At 34.0% G+C, this 12354-nt stretch overlaps 1 protein-coding gene across 1 annotated transcript in view; it reads right to left on the bottom strand.

Moving 5' to 3' along the window:
- The window catches only part of LOC149797273 (uncharacterized), a 58243-nt gene extending 46171 nt beyond the window's left edge, over positions 1-12072 (bottom strand). The window contains exons 1-4 of the mRNA XM_089961984.1: positions 11931-12072; positions 8306-8353; positions 5164-5256; positions 3593-3718 (exon numbers count right to left, since the gene is read on the bottom strand). Coding sequence (XP_089818110.1) covers positions 3593-3718; positions 5164-5256; positions 8306-8353; positions 11931-11967 — 304 coding nt within the window. The 5' untranslated portion in view covers positions 11968-12072. The remainder of the gene's footprint in view (positions 1-3592; positions 3719-5163; positions 5257-8305; positions 8354-11930) is intronic.
- Between the last annotated feature and the right edge of the window lie 282 nt (positions 12073-12354).

The following is a 12354-nucleotide window of genomic DNA, read 5'->3' as shown; positions in this document are numbered from 1 at the left end:
GATCTTTACATAGTCAACAATTTGGGTCTCCAACCACCGTATGTCAATGTTAAAGATTTGACTGCTTCCTGTACAGAGGGGGGAGGTGGTGCAACATCTGCATTTGCATCACTCTCAACACTTGTGGTACTCCAGTTGGAATGTCTTCTGCTGCAAATTTGTTCATCATAGAACTAATAATTTTTTCATCTGACACGTATTCAGCTGTGGGACAGTCAATGTCAGCACAAATCCACTCCTCCATATCATTAAGAGAAACACCCATCTCAGGACCATGAGTCTGTACAAATTTCTCCCAAACAGCCTTTGCATTAATCACATCAGTTTCACTGAAACCTTCAAAGTCACTATTATTGTCGCTGTCTCTGTTACTGTTTCACTTTACGTTAAAGGCAGCTCCAAGACCCTTAATCCAGCACCCCTCTATGATCTTAGGAGTGATTGCTTTCCAAGCCTGACCACCCATGAATACAGCCTCTTTTAAATTCACACTCTTGAGAAAGGTCGTAACACCTTCTCCACTGTTAAGCATTTACTGTATTAACAGCCGATGGTAATTCTGTTTAAAAGTGCTGATAATTCCTTGATCCAGTGGCTGGATTATAGATGTTGTATTTTTGGAGAGGTATTCCACCTGGATCTTTCCATCACTTGTTACAAGTGAATCAGCAGGGGGTGGGCTGGGTAATTATCCAATAAAAGTAGAGTTTTCTCCTCTAAGCCCCTGGATCGCTGGTGGTTTCTGACAGCTGGGACAAACATCTTGAAAAACCACTCCGTAAATAGGACTTGTATTTGCCAATATATAACAGTTTCATCTTGTGTGTACCAGTTTTGTTCACACTAAACAAAAGTGTTAATCTCTCTTTGTTCAGCCTGAAGCCCTCCTTTTTGTGTGGGTCATCCCTGGTAGCAAATGTTTTATCTGGCATCATTCTATAGCAAAGACCAGCCTGATCACAGCTGTAAATTTGGTCTTCTGTGTATTGTTCACATATGGTTATCTCTCTGAGCTGGTTAGGATAGTTACATGTGGCTTTCTGATTCTTTGAGTGCATCTCTACCGACAATGAATTTTGTTTCATTCCATGTCAGTGCTGGAATCTCCAAAGCCATCCTTGGCTCGTCCTAAAATGAGAATCATTGTCCATACATTTTGCCATTTTCTCTGCTTGGGCCTTGAGAATTCTTCCAGAGATGGGAACACCTAGTTCACGTTACTGTGTAAATCATGTGTACACTGCATCATCTAATTTGGTATCACGTGCAGTCTGTGCTCATTTTTGTTTGATCCCATCATCTGAATCAACATCACGTAAGTAATTCTGAAGTTTCTGCTCATCCTTAAGCCAACCTAATGGTCACATTTACAAATGACTAGGATACATTACTGATTAGTATATACTTTAATGATGTATAGTACATAAAAATGTGAAACCATTTTTGATTGGTCAAATAAAATGAATTCTGAGAACGGTAGTGATCACAAGAACTTATGCTTGGATTTGCATACCTTTAACATTTTTTCATTGTACCTCCCTTGCTTGATTTGATACAAAAGACATATTTAAAGTGATAAAACAACACAGGTCTCTTTTAATTGATTTTTTTAATGCAACAAACACTTCCCCAAGTTGTTGATCAAAGCAAAGCCGGCATGTAATTAGGTTCTCACAGAAGTGCTCACAGGTTTCGATGTGACAGTCAATTGACTCTTTTCATGTTTTCATAGAAGAGAATACGTTGCGATTATAATGTTTACAATGAAACAGAATTAAAGGATTAGAACATGACTTTCACATATCAATACATTTAATTGGTGTTTATTTCATTCTCTGATGCCACCTGTTAGCATTGACTAGAAGTTTTCATTGATCACTATTTCACCAGACTGTTTTTTTACAGTGTATTGACAACTATCTATCATAAAAAAACTTACATAATCTATGATATCTTATTTAGAACTATCAAATTTCACAATATGGGTTCTATCTTTACTGGCATTAATCACCATTTTTGATGATAAAACAAGCGATGTATCAAGGTTTAATTTACCAATTCTTATCGTAATTTTTTAACGTTCAGCATATTTTAAAAGATATTTAAAATATATTTTCTTAGGACAAAATCGGGATCCATGCTGGACACCACATTATGTGCAGGTTCACTAGTTATCAGGGCATGAGTTATCGAGGGAGAGGTGTATATGACAGGGATTAGCTTAATATATTTATAAATACAGATACATAAAAAAAGGACAGACACCTCTTGACCATGTGAAACAATCAAAGGTCATAAAATAACAACGGAAATTTTGCTATAATATAATCTAAATAAATGATATGTGGAAAAAGAAAAATTGAATACTTCTCTGAACATGTTTAAGAATTAGGAGAGATGCAAGTGATGCTCATCATGATATGTTCTGTGGGTCTCTAAAAATTCTGATGGTACCATATCGCCAACAGGCTAGAAAATCTATAATTATCTTTAATTTTGTTTACATTTTGGAGAAATCAGAAAATATTCTCTCAAATAAAAAACAATATAAATGCATAACAGTATAATGACTTCATCCTACATTACAGCTGGTTGTGACTGGTATGTGTATGACAATCTTGTTCATTAAGTCTCACATTTCTTTATAAATCTTAAAGCATTGGGACACGGAAATTTTTTTTTTTTTTAACATGCATATAAGTCTCCAGACATGAAAAATAAAAATGATTTTTCTTCCTGTCCAAAGACTTGCATCCATTACAATACACTGTCTATGACCCATCTAAATAATGGCATTTGTTTTGCTCAAATAGCAAGAGACATACCCAGCCAATTAAATTTTTTTAATGGCTCCAAAGATTTTCAAATATTCAATTATTTTTCTTAATTAATGCATTATCTATATAGGAAAAAGGGTTACTGGCATATCAAATGAACATGTTGGTTTTCTGAGCTATAGAGGTCCATAAAATAAGTCCTCGTTCAATTCTCTCTGTGTGTGATTTGGATTTTTAATGTAGCTTTAACAATTTTTAAGTCATATCGCTACAATGTCTGCAATGTGGCAGTTTATAGTTATGTCTAGCACTGGGGCATCATGCCGCAAACATGCAGCACCCAGTCACATTATTCTGACACCAGGCAGATCAGTCCTAACACCAACCTCTTAATGCTGAGTGCCTAGCGAGTCAGCTGTTAGTACCATTTGTACAAGTCGTTGGTATGACTCGGCCAGGGTTCAAGCCCATGACCTCCCACATCTGAGGCAGACGCTCTAACCACTAGGCCACCAGAGCAATCTCCTCATGCAATTGCTAAAATTGGATAAATTTAGAAGATATGTTAGTATGTACACCCTTTAGTGAAAAAGCCATCAAGATATCATATGTGATCAAGTATTTCTCCCAATCTGTAGATTAATGTCCTAATACTTTCAAACTATTTTTGCCATTTTGCATATATAGTATGCAGCAAAAGCTAAATACAGATTTCAAACCATCTTTGAAATTTAGCACAAATATTACAAAGAAACTAAATTAGGGAAGAAACCTAAGCAATCTAATTTAACAACAAGGATCAACTAAGGATTTACCAATTGCAGCATCTAAGTTCCTGAAGTAGGATTTGTAAAGGTCCATATCCTCTTTCCCAGGTATGTCCCACAAGGCAAGGGACACAACTCTGCCAGCAGGTACATTCAGCTTCCTCACTGCATTTTCTAAAATTTATAAGAATGATAATAATAATTCTTTATTTATAGAGGGTGACTCATTAGTCAAGGACTATTCTCCCTTGAGGCCCTCTAAGGAGAGTATAACAATACACAATGTATGAAGACAGAAATAATTACTGTTTATTTTAACATGTTTAGTATTAAAATATTAAATTCCATTATCTACTATAAACACACCCATGCTCATGATATCTCTTCTTAAATACCATAATATTTTCAGCAGATTTTACATGTAGTGGAAGCTTGTTCCACAGAACTGTACCAGAGTATTGGAAGCTCTTTTTAAATTGCTCTATTCCTGGTTTTGGTGCTAGAAGGTTTCCATGTGATATTGATCTCAACTGGTATTTTGTTGAAAAAGGCCTGAATAAGTCCTGCAAATACTCTGGTGCAGTCCCTTGTAGACATTTATACAAAAGAACTGTCTTGTGAAAATCTATCCTGTCTCATATATATATATACATACATACATACATACATACATCCATACATCCATCCATACATACATACATACATACATACATATATATTAGCAACAGTAACGCAATCTTGATTGTTAAATCATGTTGAGATGCCAGCATCAGAAAACTGGGATCATTACAAGACTTGAAGTTTCAATTCATCATCCATATTTTCTGATGCTGATGAGAAGACATGATGTAGACTGAAACATTATGATGATATGTTTGCTACACATCTAATGAAATCACTTAACTGAACAAAAAGAAGTTGCTTAATGTGTAGACCTTTTTAATAACAACTTTATCTTAAATCGTGAACAGAAAATTACATACTGATCAGCTGCATGAGTATTCCTGTTTATGAATGAAGCATATGAAACAACAGTTACCTCTCTTTATTATGATCACTGATAGTAACAGATTTTTTTTATGCATGGAGGAAGCAGACATTTACAGTTATTGTGCAGTTGTTAAATTTTGCATCACAGAAGATTCCAACAGCCGAATGACTCTGAAAGTTTCTCTCTGAGGCCAAGCTAAAACCAGTGTGAAAAGCCATGATGGGAGTAAGGCATCAGGGAATGACGGAATTATTTTGACAGTTATTTACAATGGGATTGGACAAATTGTTGGAACTTCATGAAACTGGTTTGTTACAGAAAATGTTACTCATTTCCTTCTGTATGTCAAGTGACACTATGTTATAGTCATTCACGCTTATTCAGCTGATACCAGAAAACCTTGAGAAAAAAAAGTAGTTCCACCCTCGTTTGAAAAGATGGTAATAAGGGATTGGAAAACAATAGTATCATTTTATGACTTCAAGGAAAAGACTGCAGAATTCAGGCTCTTTCTTGGGTAAATAGTGTATAATAATTTATTTTTCTGAAGCTACTCTGCTGTTTATAAAGTTCTAATTCTGTTATTCTCATATTTTGTCATGCTATTCGTATGTCCACATCTACCTACCTATAACTACCTTGTTGGTTGGAATATAAAGTGGGCTGAATTGGTTGTGGACATATCTCATGAGTACACTTGTCTTTCCACATGCAGAATCACCTTAAAAAAATTAACAAAAATAAATCCAGGAAACAATGTTCGTAATGAAGGTAAACTCTGTAAAATACAATTCAAATATTCATGGGGATAACATTTCAAAGCCTGGAAGAAAACAGATGATTTCAGGACTGAAAAGGGATATGGGGGAAGAAATAACATTTAGTAGGGCCTTTGTGTTTATCTTAATACCCAATACAAAATACTATGTTTCATGGTGAGATTAATTTCAAAGATATAACAATGGAGAAGAAATAAAAGAAAAATAAGATAGTGAATTCTCACAAGATATTTCAGATTTCACAGTATCTGAATACAATTCAATGTGCATGTTTAAAAAAGTGTAAATTGTACTCCCAAACTTTAAATTTGCATATCCTTATACAGTTCGCTGCAATAGTTGGAAACTAAATAAACAAGACATAAATGCATATTTTTCTTAAAATGTTGTTGTTGTTGTAGGGTGTAATGCCATTTTTCAGCACACGATAGGCTATACATGGCAGCCAGTATTAATGGTGGAGGAAGAACCTGGGAAAACCCCAGAATGAACCACCGACCCACGAGAAGCTACTGGCAAGCTTTCTCACATACCCACATTAGCCGAATCCGTGACTCGAACCCACGAAGACAGAGGTGAGATGGCAGTGATCCATAACGAAGAGCACTTTAGACCACTCGGCCACTTGGGGCCCCTTCTTAAAATGTGATTCAGTACATATTTTCTCATTATTCTGAACAATGCACACAAAAAATGACGTGGAGCTGCTGACTCATCAATTTCTGTAGGATAAATACATTTTTATTTAAAATATGGAGTTTGTGTGAATATAATAAATCATGTACGTTTTCATTTACAAAAAATATAAATTTTTTGAAAATGCAAAAATTTATACATAAAATTATTTTATATTTCTGAGTGCTTAGCATCATGAAATATAAAGGTGTCAGACAAAAAAAAAGATTTGCATTACCTTCAATACCTGCCAACCTCTGCATACTAGTATAAAAAAAATAAACACAAAGTTTATGTCCCATTTTTCTCATACATGCTTTTCCTTTTGATAACACCTGGTTCATATGTTTTCGAGTATAATTATCAACAATGAATAATAAAGAAACTTCTCTATGTTGTAGACATTTATTTCCTCCAATTGTCCAGTTCAACCAGTGAAAATTAAGATGTATGAAGTTATGTGCGAGGTATATTCCTAGAGCAACAGTAAGCTCACAATTGTAATTACAATAAAACAGCTTGTGACACTCAAACAGCCTTTTGTTCTTATGAGAGAATGTGTGAGATATGTGGATGCAACAATAATATTGTGCTAAAATTCATGCATTCAGATCAGTATATCTTTGTATCCATTAAGGAACATTATGTTGGCAATGAAGAGAGATTGATCGAGATGACACAGTTACATCACTAATCCTCATGCACTAGGGCAGTACTATATTACGGTGGCAAACACCTCTAAATAAACATTTAATTTCTGTCTTGATTACATTAGACATTGTCACATCACCTCAAAATCTACATGGCAATGTGGAGTTATTACATGCTAATTAAATATACCTAGAGATTTTGGCTGAAACAAAGTTACTAGTGGATTTGTGGTGGAATGAGTACAAAAGGTGCCCATGTGAGAGAAAATTAGTGAGGATATCAAGGGAAAATGAAGAGATCAGTAGGGAAATGAGGCCATCAGGTGGAAAATATAAACTGACAGGTTGAAAATTTAAATTTTTAGCATTAATAATAAATATTAACAGTAAATGCCTTTAACAGCCAATGTCTATATATAACAATATAAAAATGATAAAAACTTGTACAGTATAGGGAAATATCTCTATTATCAACACAAAATAGTTTTTTTTAAAAGTATGGTATTAAATTAGGACCATTTCAGTTAAGGCTGAACAAATGAGTCTCCCTTTGGAAGAGGTTTGATAAAGCTCAGTAAGGTAGACATGTCTTTTGTATAATGGTAACCATCATTAGTAGATAAAATCCAAATGCAAATCAAACATACAGAACCAAAATGTATCACAACAAGCACAATTACTAAAAGACATTATTAAAGAACTGAAATCGCTAACTCAATGACTTTTTACATTTATGACAGTAAATGCAAAGGTTTTAATCATTTAAGTTGTTTACTATAATGAAACAATACAAATACTTGATCCTTGGTCTATTCTCTTGACTTTGAATTGTTCTGATGGACAATTTATCCTAGATATAAAAAAAAAAATGGTTTCCAATCTCTCATTTTAAAATGTATGAGCTATATGGGTGTAGGACAAAATCCCCCCAGAAAAACTTCCAAAATGAAAGATAATAAGACATAATTCCCTCCTCCTGTACAAGTTTTTTAAACTTTTTAAACTGTCAAAAATATAATGACCTATTTTGAAAAAGGATAGAGGAAAAAGAAGAAATCTGAAATATCATGAATATTTAATTTAACTGTGGAATTTCATGTTCATAGAATAAAATTATGGCTTAGATATAAGTACTTCCCAAAATATAACAATAATGGTCAAATACAGTAACTTCAGCACTTATTCCATCTTTAGGCCAGAATTGCTCTAATTCCAATGGATATGGTATGCAATAAAATGTAAGTGTTAAAAACCTTGAGGAAGGATTTAATGCAATAGATTAAAAGTGTTCATAGTGATATTTATAAAAGCGATGTGACAAAAGACATGCGCATGCAATTAGTCTTTGGATCAAGATCATTAGGCATCTTAATCTTGTCTGTTAAGCTCTAACATCTAACCCACTCACTATACATCATTTACCTACTAAAGGGAAACTGACACAAAGCTTCAAAGGGCCCAAACTGACATACAAAGTTCTAGTAAAACCTTAAAATTAATGTATATTTCCTTTAGGTTTGTCTGAAAAATAATTTTCAAAATGTTACATTTTTTCAAAGAATGTACCAATCTTATGTTACAAATTTTATAGGTTCTGAAAACAATGTTTTCCAGGATTTTTCTCCAAGACTTAACAGACTGGTATCATGACTATAGTTTTACTTACCAACTAAAGCTATCTTCAGCTGGGGTACTGTGCCAGATAAGGATGAGCCTACAAATCAGAAACATATTAATAAAATGAATACTGTATCTAGGATATGTATTCTGGTAGTTGTTGCATTAAATCCATCAAATGCAAATAATAAAGTTTTGCGAACAGGGTATATAAATGCAATAGTGAAATTATAAAATGTTGGCAGCCACAATGGTATTGTGAAGATGTTAAAAAGAAGTTCCTTGAATATTTTTATATTTTCAGTAATAACTGTCATAACGAATGATATCAGCATTATGTTTACCAGTTTTCTAGGCATTCTTGCTAGGATGCTACCAGTCTAATTTACTGAACTTCTTTTTAGTATTTTGTTGAAGTCTGGAAATGTCTTTGTTGTTAGTAATATAGACCATATAAGATGCAAGATCAGCATTATATGGACAAATTTAATATGCCTTCATGCCAGAATGCTGTCAAATATAGTCCAATTCTCTTGTACCCAGTACTCTACCTGTCAAATATAGTCCAATTCTCATGTACCCAGTACTCTACCTGTCAGATATAGTCCAATTCTCTTGTACCCATTACTCTACCTGTCAAATATAGTCCAATTCTCTTGTACCCAGTACTCTGTCAAATATAGTCCAATTCTTTTGTACCCAGTACTCTACCTGTCAAATATAGTCCAATTCTCTTGTACCCAGTACTCTACCTGTCAAATATAGTCCAATTCTCTTGTACCCAGTACACTACCTGTCAAATTAGATCAAATTCTCTTGAACTGTTTTGGGAAGAAGTTATTTCCAAAAAATTTTTTCTTCTAATTTTGTACATGGGGCAGCTCAGTTTGTTTGACAAAAATAAGAAATCTTCAAGCAAGGATGCTGTAGCTGCATTTTGTCAAATTATGAGATGCAACTTTTTAGAAGGAATCATTTTTTCAGCTTTTATTAATGGCAGCCATATTTGGTGGCAGATCAGCATGATTTGTAAAGGGTGGTAATTAGTGATGAATCAGCATCATCTGTTCAAACATGGCAAAAAAGTCTCCACCCTGGATTCCTTGTTCACACTTCTCTCATCCTTCTGCCACATTATCTCCTGTAGCTAGCACTCTTTTGCATTTTCATACTGGCCCACAGCTCATACAAATTCAGAAACCTCTTGCAAATTTGATAGTATATTACTTAGTTCACTTATCTTGCTGTTGTAAACAACACACACACATCACACAGCAATAATAATAAACATTACAGACTTCATTATGCTAATGGCAAATTGGCTATGTGCATGTGTGTGTGTGAATTAGATTTTTAACATAGCTTTAAAAATAATCAGTCATATCGCTACAATGTCTGCGGTGTGACAGTTTATAGTGATGTCTAGCACCGAGGCATCATACCGCAGACATGTAGCATGATGTCCCACCCAGTCATATTATCCTGACACCATGCCAACCAGACCTAACACTAACCTCTTAATGCTGAGTGCCTAGCGAGGCAGCTGTTAATACCATTTTTTTGAAGTCTTTGGTATGACTCTGCTGAGGTTCGAACCCGCGACCTCCCATATCTGAGGCAGACACTCTGTGCAATTTTTAAAGGATTCATTCATTTTAGATGGAATCTGCATATAAGATGCTGGCTGATTTGGACCAGACTTATTCGGACCATATTACAAACCACATGAAATAAAATGATGCTTAATCTCAGCTGTAAATATATTTACAAATGTTTAAAATATTTTTTTCTCTCATTATTTTGCATTTATATTGAGCAGTTCAAACACTTACACAAGATAATAGTTTTATCTGCAAATCAAATAAAATAATGTAAGACTGTTTATCTTGCATTGCTAGTTTAACAGTAAAATACTTTAAAGCAGCTCATTCATATTTATACAAAATTGAAATAGATTATTTTACTGACAAAGAACGCAACTAATAACACTGAAAACAAATTGTGAAAACTGAGTCTATGCAATAAAAATCTGTCTTGTCTCCATAGAACGCTGTGCCATATTCTCACAGTACTAAACAAGAAGACACCTGTAAATAAAAGACAATCATTTACCTGCTAATGAAAGCTGCCTTGCTAGATTATTTACCATTTATCTCCAATCCTGTATTCAGCAAATATTGTAAATGATATCAATCTAAAATGTCAAATGGAATATAAGGTCTACAGATATTCTTGTATTCTTGCAGTAAATGTACTCACTACATAGAAGTCCAAACAGGTTATGAAATGAACACAATGTCACAAGTAATACACTGAATTGTCCATTCCAGAAAACTTAAAATTACCAAGTTTAATAGTATTCACATATTTATGATTGTTATGAACATATACAATTTTCTTTCCAGTTATTCTTTGAAGAGGTAATATGGGCACCTGAAAAGACACTCTCTAGTCATTATTCTCATTTCTGAGAAGTACAGTGAGTCCATCACATTTTCCCATATTGACAATAATCAGTTGTTTGTAAATTCCTCTATATCAGTGACTTTGACTTCTGCTGATCAACATTTCTACTGTTTGTCTCTTCTGTACATAATTTTGTGTTTATTTATCTTTGATTTTCATTTATGAAAAAAAGCTTTTCTTTGCAAAATTGTATTCTCTTCATTTCAGTTGATGGTCGATGCTTTTGATGATGACGTTTGCCCATCTGTTATGGATATGCTGTTATTGGAATAGATTCTGTACTTTCTAAAGACAGTTGTGGTGTTTTCAGGAAACATCGCTCTTACATTTCTATTCCATTCACTCCATTAGTTCCCTCTTTGTCAAGCATATGATTTAATTTCCCATTATTATTCATTACAGCTTTTCTTGTAATGTATTAATGTTATAATTTCTTTTATATATTTTGGTATGTTATTAATTATACAATCTGAAAGAGCCATATACAATTACAACATTTCTGGATGAAATAAAAATTTCAATAAAACAATCTTTATTGTTTACCATATTTCTAGATGTAAGCGATATCTAAATAAGGTCAATCATGTGATTAGGCTTGCATCATTGTAAACAATTATAATATTTGATGGCCTTGTTCATCTAAGAAAAATCTGGTTCAGCTTTTAGTTTAAGTCACTGGAGACTTATAGTTGTATGGGGATAAAGGGAAAGTAGATCTTTGATAAACTGTCCATTCATTCACTGCTTGGTTGTTTATTTCCGGAAAAAGTAACACTGTTGAAAGACTTATTAGTTATTAAAGATTAAACTTCTCCTATTTATAATACTACAACTATAAACGATGGCAGATGGCGTAACGGTGTATTTAGAACGGAATTGTCAATAGCGCAAGATTGGAAAACCCATGGGAATAGGAGAAAGGAGCATGTACTGTATTGGTCCAAATTAATCATGGTCCGAGTCGGCGAGCATTCTGCATATAATCGCGCGTCTTGAAAAAACTCTGAATATAATTTTTTTTTATTCAGAAATGCTGGCTTTCGTCCACAGAAATAAGTGGTGGACTGGTTTGGGTCATAAAAGGCTGACCCAAGTACACGCCAATGGCGTGAATATTCCTTGTGTCTTGAAAACAGGAGACATTTGGAAACAGGTGCCAGCTCAATAAGAGTTGCAGTTGGGAATCAAATAAAGCGAACTTTAAATACCAGTGGACGGAAGGCCTATGCTGCAACCAGTTCCCATTCTAATGTATCATATCTAAGGAATTAAACTGTGTTTAAAATTCATCCTAGTATCACAATTTATACAAAATAATCAATGGTTCTTGTCTTTGTTCGATGGAAAAAATTTAGCTTGGTCGGTAGTTATGGGTAAAACGTCACTGTGTTTTGTGTGTATAACACGACCCAAAGCGCATCGCTGTAGGTCCCGTTCTATTTGGTATTGACGAAAACGGTTGTAAAATCGGGCAAGAGCTCCTTGGGTAAAATTTTAAATTCATAAAATTTCACCTTTCTACAACTAGATATCATATCTAATTAAAATATGGTCTGCTCTGAAATCAGCACCAAAAGCAAACATGCATCAAGACACACATGTATAGGAATGAAGAATGTTATCATTGTAAAC

Source organism: Sinohyriopsis cumingii, chromosome 6 (assembly GCF_028554795.1).
Source record: "Sinohyriopsis cumingii isolate HCF-2022 chromosome 6, ASM2855479v2, whole genome shotgun sequence".
In the NCBI taxonomy this organism is placed as follows: domain Eukaryota; kingdom Metazoa; phylum Mollusca; class Bivalvia; order Unionida; family Unionidae; genus Sinohyriopsis; species Sinohyriopsis cumingii.
This window is presented reverse-complemented; position numbering and strand designations above follow the sequence as displayed.